The following is a 21313-nucleotide window of genomic DNA, read 5'->3' on the forward strand; positions in this document are numbered from 1 at the left end:
ATCTTATCAGCCATTCACAAGACAGGAAGTGACGACATTCCAAAGGTCATAAAATGGCCTAGGAGTTTTGGAGTGGGGGTTGAGCTGCTCTCTGGAATGCGTTAACAATGGCGAAAGGCAATAGGCGAACCTTCACACGCTACAATAGCTTAACACAGCAAAAAACATAAAAACATAACACGTTGAAATAACAGCTACAAAAGCCCCAAAACTGTTGTGCACCTGATTAGCTCACCATTTCACCAGGCGAAACGAAGACATTTTTATATTTCAATTTTAAAATCAGCCTTCATTGTGTAAGGGGAATGTCAGAAAAGCATCACTAGAGGAAATCCAGAGTAAAAGTAATATTTCTGCTCAATCAGACAATGTGAGCTTTTTAGTTAAAGAGGGGGTATTATGCTTTTTTCACTCACATAGCACCAGTCTATATCACACTACAATGATGACCAAACCTTCTGCTGGTCTGTAAATGCAGTAAATTAGAATAACTGCCTTGTATAAAATTGCTCTCTCAAAATGGCTGTAGCGAATGTCTTGAAATAGGCCTCTGTCTCTTTAAGAACCTCTGAGCCTTTCCGACACGCCCCCTCCACACGCTGTCTGTGGCATCAGTGGGGAGGGGGTTCTGCTGAGGAGCAGTGGTTGGTTACTCGGCTGGTGACGAAAGCTCGGAGGCGTCTCCAGGAGGTGGGGGCGTTCCAAGGAGGACTCAGGCAAACCTGTCCCAAAAATGGCCGCCATCAGAGTTTTTACAGATTACTCAAAAATACGTGAATGTGCCAAGGCAACACTTCAGGCATGTTTTTAATGAGGGAATGACATAATAACATGATGTAAAGCTTGAAAAAGTCGATTTTGCATATTACCCCACCTTTAAACACTGCTACTTTTTTTTCAGTTTAGTGTTAGAATCTGTGAAATGCCTGTCACCAACGCTGGCAAAAAGTAAATTTACGTGATATTTTTTAAAAACTATCAAACTAATGTTTAGCTTTTGAGATGCTAACGCATTTAAATGATAAGCTCAGCTAATCAATGATAAAAGATCGTTTTTATTTGATGACATCAAAATCCCCACTTTCCACATAAAAACCACATGAACACAAACCAACTGGGGACAATGACGTCACATCTCGGGAAAACGAGTCCACATGAATGCACCACTATCACCATTGGATTTGGACGTTGAGCGATGACATCATCACTTAACAAACTTATTTACTGACTTTGTTTACTTTGAACACCTAGTAACTTTTATATCATTATATCATGTTATTTTCTGTTGATGAAAACGTGGGCTTTGCAGAGCATCGTTTCCATAGCAATAAACAATTCAAAATAAAATGTATCTTTATTTATTTTTATGTATTTATTTGTTTGGTTGGTTGAGAGAGTGCCTGATAGTGAACATACATGGGACTCATGCATGTAAATACACCACGCTTGGGCAAATTTGCATCCGTTATCCCACACTCTCATCCATCCTGGTCTATTGTACATGTTTTTAGTGGCAGGGGGAAACCAGAGTACCTACGCGGACACGGGGAGAACATACAAACTCCACACAGAAAGGCCCCGTCCTGCTGGGCTCGGGTGCCGCCCGTCTATTGAACGATGTACTCCTCAAAAATGCTGTCCATATCAGGGAAAAAGTCCTGTAGGTGCATATAATGAGTAGGTGGGCTCCATCTTTAGGTATGTAATTATCAGGTGGCAAGGCTGGACTGGCCATCGGGAGATTCGGGAGTTTTCCCGGTGGGCCGACGCACTTTCGGGCCGGATGGGCCAATCACCCCGAAAAAAGGCCCATGATACCTTACACCGGCCCACAATTAACGGGAAAAGCCATCAGAAGCTCCATCATTACATTCATGCAATTGCACAACTCCACTAGAGGGATGTGGCGCCTTTTATACCGCTCTGGTGGCGCTTTCTTGAGTCATGGTTCCCAGATAATCTCGTATAATGAGCTATGGGCCTCTCGGACATAACACTCATGCCCCTCACACTGCGAATATAAGAGGAAATAGTTTATTGTAACTCCCTCCAGGACCCACAGAACCTTAGACCTCTATTTTTATATACATTTTAGACAAATGTTTGCAAAGAAGTGCATGCTGGGAGTTGTCAGGTGACTCTGTCTTGCCCCTCGTTGTCAGTGCTGCAGTTTGTAAATCTTCTAGTTTCCATTGAAAGGATTTACAATGTTTGGCCTTTTTGGGACTTCTATCTTCACTCCACACCTCCATAACTCTGTGGTGAGTTTTACCATTTCATCTTGAATCTACAGTGCGATAATTTGGTTGGTTTTGAGAAGTTTATTTGTGGTGCAGTCGCGAGTGGAACTTCATTAACGGACTTAACGGACACGCACATTTTAAGATTGTTAAGTAATTTTACAAAAGTTCCTTCAAGTTATAAATGACAAGATTAAAGTGTTGAGTCTCTGAGGTGTTAGCTTGAATTCGGCAGAAACAAAATGCAACTATTGTCCTCGATTTGTAGCTTATACTGTTTTAATTCAAGCCAAGGGTTTATTGTTTTGCTCCTCACCTCGACTATTGCATTGAATATGACTGTTTATTTTTTTTTGGAGGGCCGGTCTTGACCCAAAAGTCCCGGGACGATTATTTCTGCCAGTCTTGCCCTGTCAGGTGGTCTTCTCTGGGAAACTTTTGGTTTCTTTCTCCAAATGGTTTTGGTTTTCTACCCCTAGAAGTAAGTACCATATGTGTAAAACAGAATGCTGCAACAAAATGATGAAGGAATTAAACATTTATTGGCTGTATAGTCAAAGCTTAGCCATTTTGAGGAGCAGGTCAGTTGGTTCCTCCTTCCTCCTGTGGACCTTCTCCTGGAGATCGGGCGCCGCTCTCTCCACACTCTTCCTCTCGGGTCTGTAAGGACATGCCCTGCAGTTTTCTGAGTGTGGTGAGCAGCTTGCCTTTGACGTCGTCTCGTTTGTCCTGGAGACGTGCGATGTGGGATCCCAGCGCTTGATCTACATCCCTGCCGAAGTCCTGGTTCTTAAGAAAGTTATCCGTCTTCTCAGCAAACCTCTCCAGCGGCCCGGCCCTATCAAAAGTCCTGTTGATGTTCTCAAGCCGGCTGATGAGGAGGTGCTTCATGTCCTCCAGGGGTTGTCTGAGTTGACCGAAGGCACGTAGCTCGTTGAGGTCGACCTCTTCCTGCCGCCTCGTATCCAAGACTCGCATCACACAGTCGTGGCCCTGTGTAGCTAAGGTCTTACCAAGCTGCTCCATGACATTGTGACGGTCTCTCGTGGCCTGAGACTTTGAGATGAGGCAGACGATCGTCCGGAGTTCAGCCAGTGATCTCTCCTTGTGGCGCTGGAACATGTTCATTGGGTCCTGCATCGTCTCCTCTGAGAAGGTCTGGGCCTGTGGTGGGATCTGGTCTGACATCTCTCGAATCTTTAATCCCTCTCGTGTTTACTGTCTGCCTGTCTCGAGTCCGTCTGTTTGAGTGATTTTCAAATGACACACTTTACGAATACATGTTTTGTTTTGATTTATAGAATTTGTTTACGTTTGTTTGGCGTCGTGTTCCGTACCGATGCATTCATTGATAGATACAGACGGCATCTCGTCATAGAAGAGGGGGCGTGGCCTCGCCAAGGGGGAAAATAGAATGTTTTGGGAACACAATTTTTCACTCTTTTTAGCCATTTTTTGGTGGAATATGAACTTATTTATCACTTACAAATAAAGTCAAGTGTAAATCGGGCCCATAGGTCCATAGGGCCTGTTCCTTTAATGTTGTCCCTGGAGTAACAACATCATTTTTTTTTTTCATGCCGGCATTAGATATCAGTAGAACCTAAACTTTTTTTCCCCATACCAGACTGGTGTCATTTAATGGTATGGCCACAGTCATGTACAGACAATGCTGGCATTTGTAGAAAATGGTGCTTTACTTGAAATAAATTGGCAGGTCTGGCCCTTGGTCTTTTTTCAATGAAGAAAATCACCCTCCGCCAAGCAAACTTGCCTACCCCTGCACTAAATATTTGAAGTCCTACAGATATTTGTGTGTATTTTATGTTCAGTATTTACAATATACAAATACAAAAAACATTACATTCACGTTTGTTCAAATCAAATATCTCACATTATTCATGTTTGAACGTATAACATCAGTAAGACGAAGGAGATGGTGATCGACGGAAGCCACTACCGCACACACCGCTGAACATCCAGGGGGAGGACATTGAGGAGGTGGACAGTTTCAAGTACCTGGGTGTTCACCTCAACAATAAACTGAACTGGTCCCACAACACCAACGCCCTGTACAAGAAGGGCCAAAGTCGCCTCCACCTTCTGAGGAGACTGAGGTCGTTCGGAGTGAGCAGGCCTCTGCTCAGGACTTTTTATGACTCTGTGGTGGCCTCTGCTCTCCACTACGCTGCCGTGTGCTGGGCCCCGGGCAGCACAGAGCGGGACCAGAACAGACTGAACAAGCTGGTCAGGAGGGCCAGCTCCGTCCTGGGCTGCCCCCTGGACTCTGTGGAGGAGGTGAGGGACAGGAGGGTGTTAGCCAAGCTCACCTCCATCATGGACAACACCTCCCGCCCACCGCACGGGACTGTAGAAGAGCTGAGCAGCTCTCTCAGTGGCAGACTGAGACACCCTCAGTGCAGGACGGAGCGCTACCGCAAAGCCTTCATCCCCACTGCTGTCAGACTGTACAATAAGACTGTGAAGTAACATGTGCAATAATCTCTGTATCAGCTGCACTTTATTAACTCTGAGTGATCTTCTTGAACGCCGACTGTAACAAGTGAATTTCTCCTTTGTGAGATCAATAAAGGATTATCTTATCTTATCTTATCTTATAACCTCTATACTATACATTATACAAAGCTCTTAATTTTCCAATTAACATAAGGTAAATGTTCCGTAATTACTTCCATGGAGACGCGATGACAAGCTAAGGCTATTTTTGCTCACTGTCATAAACTACCCACACAACAATCTCTCTAAAGTCTTTGCATGAGTTTGGTGGGTCAGGGTCTGGATACATTTTTGTGCTTCACTGAGAAAGGGCTTCATGACCTCATCTATTTCCCTGTTATCATTACCATCCGTCGCCATGGGTTTGAAATGACCTAACGCTCTCCGTCAGACGATAAAAAGGGAGATTTTCCGACAGACCTTGGATTTAATGGACAAGGAGGGAGAGTAGTTTTGACATTTATCACATGTAAAGGAGGTCTGAGATTTGCTTTGAATTAATAAATGTCTCGACTCATGTCTCACCACTCTCAATAGAGAAGACAAGGCAGTGTTTCAGGGTTTCAGCAGGGAATGAACAAAAAGAGTGACTGAATGAGCTAAAACTAAGTGAAAATGCTCAGCTTTTTTCCTCACAAGGATTGAAAATACTAAAAAAAATAATAATAATAATTTGCAGTTGTTTGTAGAGTTTCACAAAAATATCTGCTCAAAAGTTTCTCGTTGTGTCCAATTTTCTGGAATGAATACAAATGTTTAGATTATAGGCAGATTTTTTTTTGTCTTTATCATTAATTTATCATGAAGATCCCTCGTATAAAGTTATGAACCTCTGCTCCTGAATTACAGTTCATCCTCGTAAGTTACACATGGCTTTCTTCAGTTTCCTAGTATCACTGCAAACTCTCCAAATGAAAAATCATCTCACGCTTAAATACATTTCGATGTGGCTGTAGCGACCCGTAAGGAGCGGGAGGGCGACCCACCTCCGGATGTGGAGCCAGGCTGAGGGTCAGAATCACCTGGCTGGAAGGTTCACCTACTGTACATGTTTTTTATTGGTAGGGGAAACTGGAGAACATGCAAACTCCACACAGAAAGGCCCCATCCAGGTGGGAATCGAACCCGGGACCTTCTTGCTGTGAAGCACAAGCGCTAATCTGCTTGAAGACACTTTTTCCACACTGAGATATGTTCTTACCTGGGCTTAGACGAGTTGATACGTACCTGTCTGGTCTTTGTGTGTGCCCTCAGTCACGCAAAACTGAGGTTCCCACCAGGACGGGGCCTTTCTGTGTGGAGTTTGCATGTTCTCCCTGTGTCTGCGTAGGTTTCCTCCAGGTACTCCAGTTTTCGCTACCACTAACAACATGTACAATAGGTGAATCCTCCAGCCAGGTGTGTCTGACCACCAGCCTGGCTGCACATCATGGAGATGGGTCCCCGAGCCCCTGAGCCCTTGCTGGCAGCTCACTGCTCCTACAGGTCGCCCCAGTGGCATTGAGGGTGGGTCAAATGCAGAGAATGACATTCCCTACGGGGATTAATAAAGTATACCTTAAAGCAGTACTAAGTAACGTGTTTACCTTAATAAATCCTTTCCGTAGTCCCTGTGGGGGTAATACAAGTGTTTATGGGATGATTGGAGGGTCTTTCATCTCCCCCTGGTGTCTCTGGACAGAAAACCATGTTTGCAACTTGGCTGCCACCGGACCGGAGCCACCAATACACACTAATGGAATCACGAAGAAGAAGCTAACAGGCTAACGGGCAAAGCTAACTGCGGGTATATCCTCACTTTAAACAGTATTTACAGCAAGGTTTGAGTGGAAAAAAAATATTTCTATTGTATAATTGAATGTACAACATCCCTCTCTCCCTTTGTCTTTCCTGTCAGCGTAGTATTTACTCTCCAAGACAATTAATAAGTTAAAAAATCGTAACTTGCTACAACACCTGCAGTTGCGCTTCTAGGGACAAGAGTTACTTAGTACTGCTTTAACCTTAATTTATATTCCTATAGCTCCAAACGGGGGTGAAGTTGGAAGCCACCAAGCTCTTCCACGCACAAAGACAAGACAGGTACGTATCAACTCGTCTAAGCTCAGGTAAGAACAGATCACAGTATGGGAAAACAGTGGCCTGTTCCTTTAAAGAGGGGGTATTCTGCTTTTTTCAATCACATAGCACCAGTCTATATCACACTACAATGATGACCAAACCTTCTGTTGGTCTGTAAATGCAGTAAATTAGAATAACTGCCTTGTATAAAATTGCTCTCTCAAAATGGCTGTAGTGAATGTCTTGAAATAGGCCTCTGTCTCTTTAAGAACCTCTGACCCTTTCCGACACGCCCCCTCCACACGCTGTCTGTGGCATCAGTGGGGAGGGGGTTCTGCTGAGGAGCAGTGGTTGGTTACTCGGCTGGCGACGAAAGCTCGGAGGCGTCTCCAGGAGGTGGGGGCGTTCCTAAGAGGACTCAGGCAAACCAATCCCTAAAATGGCCGCCATCAGAGTTTTTACAGATTACTCAAAAATACGTGAATGTGCCAAGGCAACACTTCAGGCATGTTTTTAATGAGGGAATGACATAATAACATGATGTAAAGCTTGAAAAAGTCGATTTTTTATAATACCCCCCCTTTAACTTCTGAATTCTGAACCGGAATATAAAGAAATGCTAGAGCAGGACTGAACCACTTCTATCTAGCAACATAATTTCAAATGTGCCTGCAAATTTTCTCATAAACCGTGAAAAGCTGACCTTCCATAGCTTCCTTTACATCAGCTGCACCAACACCCAATGTACAGAGACACAGTCCTGGCCTGTATACTTGTCCATCCAAGCAGAAACTTTCCCATTTCACAAGTGTCGGCTGCCCTTTGGATCAGGAAGTGCTTCACAAAAGGCCGCTGCTTATTGCTTTTGTAGATTGGAGGAGGAGGTGAAAAAAAAAAGAAAAACGGAAGGCTAATTTAGTCGGCGTGTGAAAACGAAGCAGAATTTTGATTGAGAGGACTGACCTTTGGCGGGCAACGCCACAAAAGCATCAAAAGTTCACCCTCCAGAGGCGAGATGTATGGAAAAAGCGAGTGTGGCGCGAGAGTGTTACAGGCATGTAATTGGACTGTGTGAAGCAAGAGTGGTGTTGTCCGGTGCAATCACTCATTCAAGCGCTTGAAATCCAGATCAGAGTTCGGTGAATGGACTTAAAATTAACCCCAAGATGACACATAGGGATTTGGGAAGCGAGTGGTTTGGTTGAGCTGAGGACGTTGCACCTCGATTCACAGAAGCTTCTTCTTCGCTCTTGTGGTCAGAATGTGACACTGGAGCCAGAGCGGTGTTGTATAAGACTCAGGCCCCTCCCAGGAAGAGGGAACCAAAGCAGCCAATCTATTCAAGTTGTTTACAGTGTCACTCCATGAGCAAATCTTTGTTAATGCTCTGCCACTTAGCCGGTGGACAGAGACGACCCATGAGCAAATACAAAACAGAGTTTGTGTTTTATCTTTCAGATTTTAAGCTTCAGATGAATACTTCCTCGCCACTTAGATCAGTCAAGTATCTCCTTGTGTCTGTACAAGTTTTCTTTGGGTATTCAGGTTTCTCCTATTGTACTAAAAGCATGTATAATAGGGTTCGATCTGGGGCCAGGACTCATCAGGGGAGGTTTATTTTAGTTATATTTTAAACATTGAATGAAAGGACAAAATGTACATAATTGTAAAGAGCTTTTTTCACATTTGAATGACTTTTTTGAGTGTATTTTTACAATTACATACAATTACTTTGTTCCTCATCATGCTTTATTTGCTCTAAAGTTCATAAATCTGTGACTCAGTATGTGTTGAAATTCAGCTCCCGCGGCGGGTCGGGGGCCACATATAATAAAGAAAAATGTTCAAATAAACGAATAATAATAAACTGTGATTTGGTCAAGGCCCCACCTTGGCTGCAGCTTCATTAATAACTATGGCTTACACTTGTATTGCACTTTACCAGCCTGTATTACAAGTTCCTCAAAGTACTACACAGTCATTATTCACTCACTCCACACTCGGTGGTGGTAAGCTGTTATTGAAGCCACAGCCGCCCTGGGGCCGACTGTATATTTACCACGTGGCTTTATAATGCATTGTTCATATCCTGAGCTCTTGTTATGACAGTGCCCTCTGCTGGACACGTGTGGAACTCTTGCTTTTTTTTTTTTTATTCAATGGCCCCTGGTGGCTAGAATGAGCATTCTGGTTATTCTTTAAAAAATCATAACTCCACACAGAAATGGGCTAGAGACTTACTTTTTTCCCTACATACTCTGTAATTTATGCTACACAGGGCAGGGGCCGGATTAAATCATCTCGTGGGCCGGATCAGGCCCGCGGGCCGTATGTTTGACACCCCTAGTATAGTCCCTTTAAGTGTCATACACAAACAATATGTGCCCAGCTCCCATGCACTTATATGACACTATTAACAACACGGAACACAGCCAACAGCAGCAAACACAAACATACAGTATAGACAGATTACTCTTTCTCAGGAGGTAAAGTTCTTTGTCTCAGTGTCGATGCTTTTTCAACAAAATTTGCCAGAGCAAAAATTACAGATGTCATTGTTGTACTTTTCCAAACTGCATTTCTGCACAGGGACGAGTCTGAAAACAAGTCTCACAACTTTCAGAGACAAATACTGTCACAATAATGTAAACGACAATGACACTAATGGCTAGAGTTCACAATCGATAAAAAGTCTTTATGATTCAATGAATAGCACACTCTTTTACCTTCAATGTCTGCTTTTACAGTATACTGAAGCTCAATATAAATCTCAGGTAGAGGCTTTTAAATAAAATGGAATGGCATTCAAAGAGATTTTTGTCTTAATCGGACCTTTCAGCTTTTTCTACTGTTATCATCGCCTACACAGAGACGAGCTTGAGCTTTTCTGTGGAAATGAGAGATACAGTACATTAAAAGACAATACGACAATACCCAGGCAAAAGACTTCATATCTATATTACTGTCACTGTTTGACTTGCCAACAGCGACAAAATGAAGTCCATTAACATTGGTGGAGTTGACGAATAAAGCAATTTCCAGTAATGTTATGAAATCTGCGAGCTTTCTAATCAAACTAACGGGGACGCATGAGTGTAGCACAAAGGATTGTCTGAATGTGATAAAGATGTTTCTATATCGCCGATGAACCAGCCCGATGACGTCTTTATTTGGGGGAAATAGGTGAAGCCTTATTGCTTTGTATCAACACAGGCAGCCCTCATGGAAGATCAGTGAAGCGGCTCATTCTCATAAGGGTAAACTCACAGCCTGCAGACACACAAGACGGATTCAGAAGGAGCTGGTATTTACTCACACGGTCACAATGTAAAACGAGCTATGACACATTTTATGGCCTCGAGATAATGCTGACTACAACTACTACGGAAACTATAATGCTATGCTGTCAAAGTGATTTAATTTTTGTCAACCACCGTCTGTGCTGTTTTAGTTTGGATTTATAGTTGTTGCCTCTTTGAGCTGCGCAATATCATCAGACTATTCACAAATTTAGCAAAAATGGGTGCTCAATAATCAAATAAAAAAAAAGTGAAATCCATTGATTGACTTAGATAAAGATAGACACTCAAGGCCCTTTATTAAATCTGTGGCTAATTTATCGCCACAGATTTTTTCAACTAAGGCCAGATTTCATAACTTCATAATCTTTTAGAAAGCACCCGATGCACTTATTCACCATTTAATATTGCATGTATTACTGCATTTGAGGGTGCCAAAACGTATATTGTCCATTTTTTAAAGGGGGGGTATTATGCAAAATCGACTTTTTCAAGCTTTACATCATGTTATTATGACATTCCCTCATTAAAAACATGCCTGAAGTGTTGCCTTGGCACATTCACGTATTTTTGAGTAATCTGTAAAAACTCTGATGGCGGCCATTTTAGGGATAGGTTTGCCTGAGTCCTCCTAGGAACGCCCCCACCTCCTGGAGACGCCTCCGACCTTTCATCACCAGCCGAGTAACCAACCACTGCTCCTCAGCAGAACCCCCTCCCCACTGATGCCACAGACAGCGTGTGGAGGGGGCGTGTCGGAAAGGGTCAGAGGTTCTTAAAGAGACAGAGGCCTATTTCAAGACATTCACTACAGCCATTTTGAGAGAGCAATTTTATACAAGGCAGTTGTTCTAATTTACTGCATTTAAAGACCAACAGAAGGTTTCGTCAACATTGTAGTGTGATATAGACTGGTGCTATGTGATTGAAAAAAGCATAATACCCCCTCTTTAAAGGAACAGGCCACTGTTTTTCCACACTGTGATATGTTCTTACCTGAGCTTAGACGAGTTGATACGTACCTGCAAAATACCTCCATGAACAAGAATGGCAGACTTACATTTCAGCTGTCTCTGTACAACAATCTCTCTGTCACGCTAATGAGGCTGAAACTCAGCCCAGGACAAATCAATAGGCAGGTAATTAGCAGCGATGAGTTGAGATTAGGGCCGTTCAGACTGAAACTCAGGTGTGAGTTAGGTCGTTAGGACTTAGAATTACAAAGACCTTTAACCTGAACAGAGCACATTTTCTCCAGTTTGGCTTTACCCCAATCCAAAAACTTCTGGAAAAAAGGTGTGAAAATAGCAACAAAACTGAGACGAAAACAATGATGGAAATGTGACAAAAAAGTGAGAAAACATTGACAAAAAAGTGAGAAAAAATTTATGAAAAAGTGGCAAAAATGTCACAAAAATGTCACAAGAAAGTGACAAAAAATTGACGAAAAAATGACAAAAATGTGAGAAAATGTGACAAAAAAATTACAAAAAATATGACAAATATTTGACAAAGAAATGTCAAAAAATTGATGAAAAAAATTGAAGAAAAAATTGACGAAAAAATGACCCAAAAAATGACAAAAATGTGACAAAATGTGACAAACAAATTACAAAAATGTCCCCAAAAAATGACAAAAATATGATAAAAAACTGACGAAAAACTGACAAAAATGTGACAAAATGCTTAAAAAAATGACAAAAATGTGATAAAAAATTGACCAAAAAATAACGAAAATTTGACAAAAAATTACAAAAAAAATTACAAAAAAATGACAAAAATTTGACAAAAAAATGAGTTGAATACCCAACAAAAAAAAATGCTGGAAAAAAAATCTGTTGACATGAGGAAAAAGATCCTTTCGGTTCAGGCAGGAGTTAAGAGGTTAACTACAAAGATGTTTCCCTTCAGGGGAGAGTAGCTGTTAATAGAGGAGAGGGACTGATCCAAGCTTAACTCCTCCCTGTGGTCTTTATCTAGTCTGTGGGCTGAGCTGAAACCTTAGACCGCTGACGAAGCCTTTTGGATGAGAGGCGAAACGTTCCACACTTCAACTACAGAGTACAGAAGACGATTCAAGAACATTCATTGAAGATGGACAACTCCTGTAGGACTGAGAGCCGACCCAGACATACAGGTGGATTAGGAGCTCCGTTTTCATATTATTACCAAGAAAAAATAACCATGTTTACTATCTTAAGATAAGATAAGAGATAAGATAAGATGGTACTTTATTGATCTCACAGATGGAGAAATTGCATATGCTGGACTGTGTTGAGATGAATAATCTTTACCTTTGGAATAAAAATAATAATAGTAATATCATTCCTATTTTAGGTATCCTGCTATTTCCATGTACAGCGCTCTAAAGTAATGAAATGATAAGATGACGTATCCTCCTTCAACACCTTTGAAACTTCGGTGAAAAAGGACAGTGTTACTCTCCTCATGAGCCTTTGTCTTCCGCACACTATTCCCTGCTGTTTGCCAATATTAGTAATAGCTTTTTGGGCTTGGACACTCATAAACACCACAGCTGCTCCCCGCGCTGCACAGATGGAGGCGGGACACTTTATATCCACTATTACGTCCAACGTCGGGCTGATAAGACTGATCCTGTAATGACCAGGCAGTTCATTTGTTTTCACAGCACGAGTCCGCGCGCTGTTTTTCAGGTCGTTCTCTGGCGTGCGGAGAGTTACGGTGTCGCAGGTGAAGAAAATGACAAAAGTCTTCGTCGTGGCATCTGTTCGTGAGCGTGTTCGAAGCAGGAAAAAAGGATTTGTGCGAGTTTGACCAATGACAGCTGGACAAATAGATGGAAGTGGTTTCAACACTGCACTTCTCGTGGGGTGTTCCTGGTCTTGCTGTGGGCAGTGTTTAGTAGAGGTGCTAGTAGGGTTGTGCTGTGTGATAGATGACGAACATCACGATGGAGAGCCACGATTGTGATGCCCCGCCACCTCTTGTCAAAAGGCCTAATAAACATAATAACTTTGCAGGGGTTGCACTGCAGACAAGCCACCGTTTTTACATACTGAGATATGTTCTTACCTGAGCTTAGACGACGATGATGTTGTTAGCATTTAGCCTCTCTCAATGTATTCCTATGGCTCCAAACGGGGGTGAAGTTGGAAGCTACCATGCTCTTCCACGGGCACAAAGATGAGACAGGTATGAATCCACTCGTCTCAGCTCAGGTAAGAACACATCACAGTATGGAAGAACTGTGTGCCCTCAGTCACGCAAAAAAGACCGGAGATGTTGTTAGCCTTTGGCCTCTCCCAGTATATTCCTATGGCTCCAAACGGGGGTGAAGGTAGAAGCGACCAAGCTCTTCCACGGGCACAAAGACCAGAGAGGTACGAAGCAACTCGTCTAAGGTCAGGTAAGAACATATCACAGTATGGAAAAATGGTGGCCTGTTCCTTTAACACTCAATTCCGATTTTTAGAAAAAATCTCACTTTTTTTGTATATTCCTCTCAAATGCGACCTGCCCGTGATCTCTCCGTCTAAAGGCGATGTGCAGTATGGGCAATTTAACCCCTTAACTCCCACCTGAACTGAGCACATTTTCTCCAGTTTTGGCTTTACCCCAGTCCAAAAGCTTCTGGAAAAAAGGTGTGAAAATAGCGACAGAACTGAGATGAAAACAATGATGAAGATGTGACAAAAAAGTGAGAAAACTTTGACAAAAAAGTGATGAAAAAATGACAAAAAAGTTACAAAATTAGTTGAATACCCCCCCAAAAAAAGATGGAAAAATATCTGATGACGGGAGGAAAAAGATCCATTTAGATGAGTTTTGTAGATCTTAGCTTTCAAATGAGGCATTACACTGGCCTACAGGATTTGGGTAAAGCTAAACTGGAGAAAATGCTCTCTGTTCAGGCGGGAGTTAAGAGGTTAAAAGTTTTAGTAAGCTAACGGAGCGAAAACATGAATAACCAAATAATTTTAAGAAGGAAGAGAGACAGTTTTTTGGACTACGGACTTTTGACGAGCAATTTAAATTTGGTAATTTTAGGCATTTGGTCGTTTCAGCCTCCAGTCTGAACAACCCCCTATTATCATTGTCCATCACAATGATTCACTATAAACATCGTCAATTAAGCGGACATCGCCAAACCATAGGTCCTACGTGGTTTAGTCTTGGGTTAGACGTGGGAAAGTTCTCATTTAGTGATCTACTGCAACCATTCCCAAAGTGCAGGACATCGTGGCCGCCTTATCGATCCAAAATCTCTCTCTTTTACTCAGTTCAAAGGAATGTGTTATTATTATAGAGCCAAAAATACATACAAATCAACATATATAGCTATGACAGTACACTAAATACTAGCTAGAGTAGTTAATTTTTGCAAATAAATGTCCCCCGATGTACTTGTTTTATAGACAAGCTTTCAAGTGCCTCCCTGTTCTGCCTCTGAGGCCCACCAGGGGGCCCCGGACACCACTTTGGGAACCAGTGATCTACTGAGTGTGGTCCGAAGCAGTGCCTCTCAGGTGATGCTGACCCGCCATAATCCTGAGATCACAAGAATAGACTACAACAAGAATTGTACTTCTTAATGTAAAATAATGTAAAAAGTATGTTGAATAAACTTTAAATAAACCTACAAAGCTGAAATTATGACCAAAACAACTGTCATTTGTATGGATTTAGATGTTTCTAGTATAGCCTACTTATCTATATTGAAAGAAATGTACCCTGGAAAAGGCCCACTGCAAATGGTTCCCACTTTTGGGTCCTGACCCACCAGTTGAGAACCGCTTTTCTTAGGACGGGACCGAGCTGAACCAGCACATCATCGCTCACTTCCTATAAATTGACTGAGTGGAGGCTTTTAAAAAATATTAATGAACGCCAGCTTGGAGTGTTTTGTGAAAAGACCAGTATTTATCCTTCCATCATATAGCTACAGATGTTGCTTTGCATGTACTTTTGAAAAAACCACATGATAAAACATTACAATTCTTTGCAGGTGACTAAATTATATTTTGCATTGTAAAATACAAAACAAAATAAAAAATTGCCCCATGCTTCGACCAGTGCCTCAGGGTGATCTGTCAGGAGCTGTGGTTGCAGCGCCTGGGGATGTTGAGCAGATAAGCAAGATAGCTGAAGGTTATAACCTACTGTGCATGTTTTTGGCTGATAGTCCGACGAGGCTTGGGGAGAATGTGCAAAACTCAACGCATTAAAGACCTCACGTCGTCCAGAAATCGAGACCAAGGACCTTCTCGCAGTGTGGAATAAGTGCTCCAGCCTGTTAACCTCTTAACTCCCGCCTGAACCGAGAGGATCTTTTTCCTCACGTCATTAGATTTTTTTTCCATAATTTTTTTGTTGGGTATTCAGCTCATTTTTTAAAAACTTTTTTGTCATTTTTTTTGTCATTTTTTGTCACATTTTTGTCATTTTTTCGTAATTTTTTTTATCACATTTTTGTATTTTTTGTGTGTCATTTTTTGTCACATTTTTGTCATTTTTTAGTCATTTTTTAATCAATTTTTTGTCACTTTTTTGTCAATGTTTTCTTACTTTTATGTCACATTTCCATCATTGTTTTCGTCTCAGTTTTGTTGCTATTTTCACAGCTTTTTTCCTGAAGCTTTTGGACTGGGGTAAAGCCAAACTGGAGAAAATGTGCTCGGTTCAGGTGGGAGTTAATGGGTTAACTGACACTTTAGGACTAGGGTTAAAGGGATATTTCAGGATTTTTTACTTAGGGCCTCATTTCCTAGTTATCCAGGGTGTTGCTGATTTCTGGAGATATTTTTTTTGTAATTCTTGCAGTTCTTATATTTGAAGAGTTTCGTAGCGCTAGGCTAGTGCTAGGCTAGTGCATGTCTATGGTATCAGCTAGCCTGCATTAAAAACAGTGTGACCCGCTCCACAGAGCACCTGAGTCAAATCACTTATAACGCCAGACTAAACATATAAATGTCTGTGTCCATAGAATATTACTTGGAATATAACAGACCTTACATCACATGAATGATCGCATTTTGAGGGACTATTTTCTAGCAGATCACTCCGCCGCTGCGTAGCTTATACAACCATGAAGCGGATGCTGCTCAAAATGGTTAAAATCTATCGGCACAGACATTTATATGGTTAGTCTGGCGTTATAAGTGATTTGCCTCAGGTGCACTGTGGAGCGGGTCACACTGTTTTGAATGCAGGCTAGCTGATACCGTAGAAATGCGCTAGCCTTGCACTAGCCAAGCGCTACGTAACTCCTCAAATATAAGAACTGCATGAATTACAAAAAAATATCTCCAGAAATCAGCAACACTCTGGATAACTAGGAAATGAGGCCCTATGTCAAAAATCCTGAAATATCCCTTTAAGGCATATCCAAATCTCAAAGCATATTGACAGGAGAGCTGAGTGAAATAGTGCTCAAGACAGAGCGAGTCAAAACAAGACTTAAAATAGTTCTCAAGACAGAGTGAATCCAAACTTAAAAATGCATATAACTGAAAGTATTTTGTCTACACTCTTATATTTTATGCTGCTTTAACTGTGAAGCACTTTGAATTGCCTTGTGTATGAATTGTGCTCTACAAATAAACTTGCCTTGCCTTGCCTTACAGCCTGTATGCCAGTGTGATACCTCATTTGAAAGCCAAGACCTTCTAGCTTCTAAAAATATGTGTATGATCTGCATGAGTGAAACACAAATTGCTGTCCCTAACCCTAACTCCCTGTTCCGGGGGGTACGGCAGGTAAAAGGCCACTCAAGCCGCCAGATGAAGCCACGATAAAAATGTAGTTAATGATGTACACCTATAAACAAACCAGACCGACGTCCCCGAAGTGCCCACAATCAACAAAGCAACAACCACCTGTTTAATCCACGGTCCCTGGACGGAGCAGCCTTTTCCTCGCTGGATTATGAGGCTCGGTGTAAACAAATTTAATCTCCAGCAAGAGGCACTAAACAGGTGCTCGAATGTCTCTAAAACAAAGTTGTAGCTCCGTCGCCAATGACACCGGAACCGCATTTGCCACAAACGACTTCTCGGAAACGCCGGGGTGCAGGCGGATTCACGTCATTCTATGGAGCGCTAACACAAACATGTACAAAACCGGACAAAGCAACTACAGTATTTACACAGAGGTGAGGCGATGATATTAATTTAAAGTGCATATGGTCAGGAAATTGACAGTTTTGAGCTAATATTGACATAATAGATTGAGGGAAGGTTCCATATATTTGTGACCCACTCGTTTCTCATTGATAAACATGGTTGGCACGGCAACAGTTTAAAAATGTTTGCACCTACGCATAGAAATCACAGAAATGCCTTGAGCTATCTGATCACTCCAACAAATGCACACAATTTGTTAGCCATTGAATCCCGGGCCTGATTTTTGATTGAAAGCTCTATCCCCCATACATATCAATGAGGAAGACAAGCACAATATTTGTCCTTTCATGTCATTTCTGTGGTTTGTTTATCATTGACATGTTATAAGATAGCGTTTAGTGGCCACTGAATGTGTATCCAACCCAAAAAAAGCAGAAACTTGACTTGTTTAGCTCAGAGGACACTTTTAGACGCTAATTTGTATCTAAAGTAAAATCTCAAAAGGTCTTTACATTCAATAATGAGGCTTTGACCTCACTTTTATGTGGTCGACAGGTTGACAACAGCTGAAAACATCTGGATTGTTCATAGCGATGATTCATGGCTAATGCTAATGGCTACACATGGGTTTCCAATGACATCACGCATAGTTGCGGCAGCCATTTTGAATACCGAAGTAGCATTATGCAGTACTACAACATGTAGCAATATCTCTACTCTGGATGAAGATTGACAGTGGAGTTTTTATGTACTTCTAATCATCAAGATAGCAGTAAAAAAAACACCCAGAAACGCACATTTATGTGAAGAAACCAGTAGCCTAAATGTGGCACAGACGTAGCAGTTCTGTCTGTCGAGCTACAGCAGGATTTACTGAAGATCTGCTTCACTCCTCAGACTGAATTAACACATCAAAGAGGAAACGGAAAACCTTTCTTTAATTTTTACAGTTTGTCATGTCAACAGAGTCTTAGTCAGTGTTTAAGCTGCTCAAGACGTTAGCATGCTGCCGGTTAGCAGCTGTCAACTGTCATTGACAGTTGATTCAATCAACTGTTAATGGCTTCAACACGATAAACACATGTGTGGCTCACATCTATGAAGACTGAGGAAATACTACAGTAACAGAGCTGAGCTGTTATTATTAGTTCATGTGTGTTTATCATGTTGAAGCTAAATGCTAACCTGTCTGCATCTCTGAGTCCGTGTCTTCACTGCTACCTTCTTGAGCAATGATTACGAGTAAATAAAAACTCCACTGTCAATCAGTTGTCTTACATTTTCATCCTGAGTAGAGACATTGCTACATGTTGTAGTACTGTAGTACTGCATAATTCTACTTCGGTATTCAAAATGGCCATAACAAGAAGGGTCACACGACTGAAAGGCATATAAAGGAAAATACATTGAGCAGGCTAACAGACTCTGAAAAGCCTCCTGGACTAGCCACTATTGAAACCAAAAATTAAAAAAAACTCTGCCTCAAAGTTTGTCACTTCCTGTCAGAGTCCAAAAAGGAAGTGAAACAATAAAAGTCATATCAAACTAACAAAAACTGGGAAAATAAGTATAATTGTATATTGTATTGTAAAGTATGTCTCGCGTGTCATATGCACTTTAAACATCGATGAGGGAAATTGGACAGATATATTTTCCTATACAAAACAACTTCAGGATCCAAACATTGAAACATTAAATGGGCTTCATCTCCAACATCACTACCAGTACAAAGACACCAGACAAAAAGATATTTTCTATCAATGCCTTTGTTCGGGCCCGCCATCTTTCAAAGTCTATCCTTGCAAGCTCTTGAATCACAAATGATTCAGATTCAACATTTGTATTGAGAAAATAATTTGATGCAGGAACACTGGCTCCTGCTCAGAGAGAGAGAGAGAGAGAGAGAGAGAGAGAGAGAGAGAGAGAGAGAGAGAGAGAGAGAGAGAGAGAGAGAGAGAGAGAGAGAGAGAGAGAGAGAGAGAGAGAGAGAGAACACCATCCCGTTCATGAATCCGAACACAATCGCCAGCACAAAGCCGTAACTCACCGTCCTCTTTGACCAGCACCTCTTTCTGGCACATGTCCTGAACGTTGACGGTGCAGTTCACGATGAACTCCGGGGCAGCGCAGTCCTCGGTCATCTCACACTGGTAACACTGGATCTGCAACGCCCGCCCTGCAGAAAGGTACCATTTACAGTCAGCAGATTTATTTCTAATATGGAGAGCACACCATGTTCGTTTCTGCTGCTGTGAATAAAGACAGACCTCGGGATGTAGCGCAGATGCATTGTCCAAAAAGGACTACTTGAGCTGGATGCTAGGTCGTAGTAAATGAGCTCTGTCCTAAATGTACTGCACACTCATGCATCATAAACTATAGAAAAACTCTCTCACTTGTATTTCTACCCATGAGAACCAGAGAAGGATTGCTATACGCCTTAAATAATACACATTTTACAGCGAAAAAAGGGACACTGTGGGTTCCATCCCTTTTTTTTAACCTGTAAACGTTCACTGGAAAACTATAAATAATCCACTTTTCACAATAACCTGAATCATTCTATCTTTGAATGTACTTTCCTTCATAGATTTCCATTGGAAATTCAATGTCTGCTTTCTCAAAATGCCTTTTCTCCGTCTTTAGAAACAACACCTCCGCTTAGAACATAAAAGGCATTTTCCAGAAGGGTTGGTGGATTTCGGACCAGCAGCTCCAAGGATAATTTCAGTGATTCACCATTCTGAGCAAACTACTGAATCTAAACCAGTCCAAAGTGCGGCCGCGGGCCAAATGTGGCCCTCGGACCAATTTTTGATGGTCGAAGGGCTTCTTGCTCACATATCCCCAGAGATGGTAATTTTAATCAATAAAACCTCAAAAACTACATTGTGAGACAGAACCAGCTTTAAAGGAACAGATCACAGTTTTTCCATGCTGAGATATGTTCTTACCTGAGCTTAGACGAGTTGATATGTACCTGTCTTGTCTTTGCACGTGCACTCAGACCAAAGACCAAAGATGTTGTTAGCATTTGGCCTCTCCCAGCATACTCCTATAGCTCCAAACGGGGTGAAGTTAGAAGCAACCAAGCTCTTCCAAAGACCAGACAGGTACGTATGAACTCGTCTAAGCTCAGGTAAGAACATATCTCAGTATGGAAAAACAGTGGCCTGTTCCTTCAAGGTTCCAAGTCTAAATAAAGCTGTGCGGAACGTTTTTAACAGCTCTTAAATGCACCCAGTTGAATGTTTGACCTACGATCTGTGGCCCTCCAGACCATATACACTTTAACACGCAGGCTGCGAGGAAAAAGGTTTGCACCCCCCCGATCTAAACATCCACTTTGGTGAAACACAAAGAGCGAGACGAAGAAGCTCCCTCCATATGGTTTCATTTGATAATATTGCACAATACGCTTCACGCAGTGTTACTGGGCAGCTCTCTCCCCGACTGTGACCGTCCTCAGTGTGTTTCTTTAGAAGAAGATCCACGAATTAACTGTTCAAGCATCCATTCTGTGTTGTTATAGACCCAGACTTTGTGTTGAGTAAAATCCTTTTTGCCCCATAGACTAATATTGTCATAGTGATGGTGGTAGTAATAGTGGTAGGGGCAAGGAAAAAGGGCATTCCCGCGCCTCAATTGTCAGATTTTGGAAGGAAGACTGCCAGTATAAATAAAAAAAATGTTGGTTATGTTTTGGCTAATAAGGTTAAAATTATACACAGCATGAGGCTTTTTGGCCAGACCGCCTTTGCTATAGAGTTCGGGAATGTGATGTCATATCGCTAAGCATTATGGGATTAGCAGCAATTGTAAACTAATGGAGAGATATTGTTCACATTAAAATACTTGGACACCACAGTGAGTTAGATGTATTTACCAGCAGTAACTCAGCAGCTAACGGAGTTGTTCCATGGCGTTTTTTTCCACTTGAGTGTCCAGAAAAAGCGCTATATAAAACCAATGCATTATTATTATTGGTATTATTAATAGAGAAGAGAATGCATCACAGTGTATGTTGACTAAAGCACATTGTTTTGAATCAACTGAAACAAAAGCAGTTTTGTTTTGTTGACTGTCCCACATT

The 21313-nt window shown here is 41.8% G+C and overlaps 1 protein-coding gene across 1 annotated transcript in view; it reads right to left on the reverse strand.

Moving 5' to 3' along the window:
* LOC306968189 (ly6/PLAUR domain-containing protein 1-like) overlaps positions 1 to 21313 on the reverse strand; it is a 49744-nt gene that overhangs the window by 24661 nt on the left and 3770 nt on the right. Inside the window, exon 2 of the mRNA XM_079563512.1 lies at positions 19268 to 19396. Within this exon, the coding sequence (XP_079419638.1) occupies positions 19268 to 19396 (129 nt within the window). The remainder of the gene's footprint in view (positions 1 to 19267; positions 19397 to 21313) is intronic.

Source organism: Gobius niger (assembly GCF_951799975.1).
Source record: "Gobius niger genome assembly, chromosome: 9".
Classification (NCBI taxonomy): Eukaryota; Metazoa; Chordata; class Actinopteri; order Gobiiformes; family Gobiidae; genus Gobius; species Gobius niger.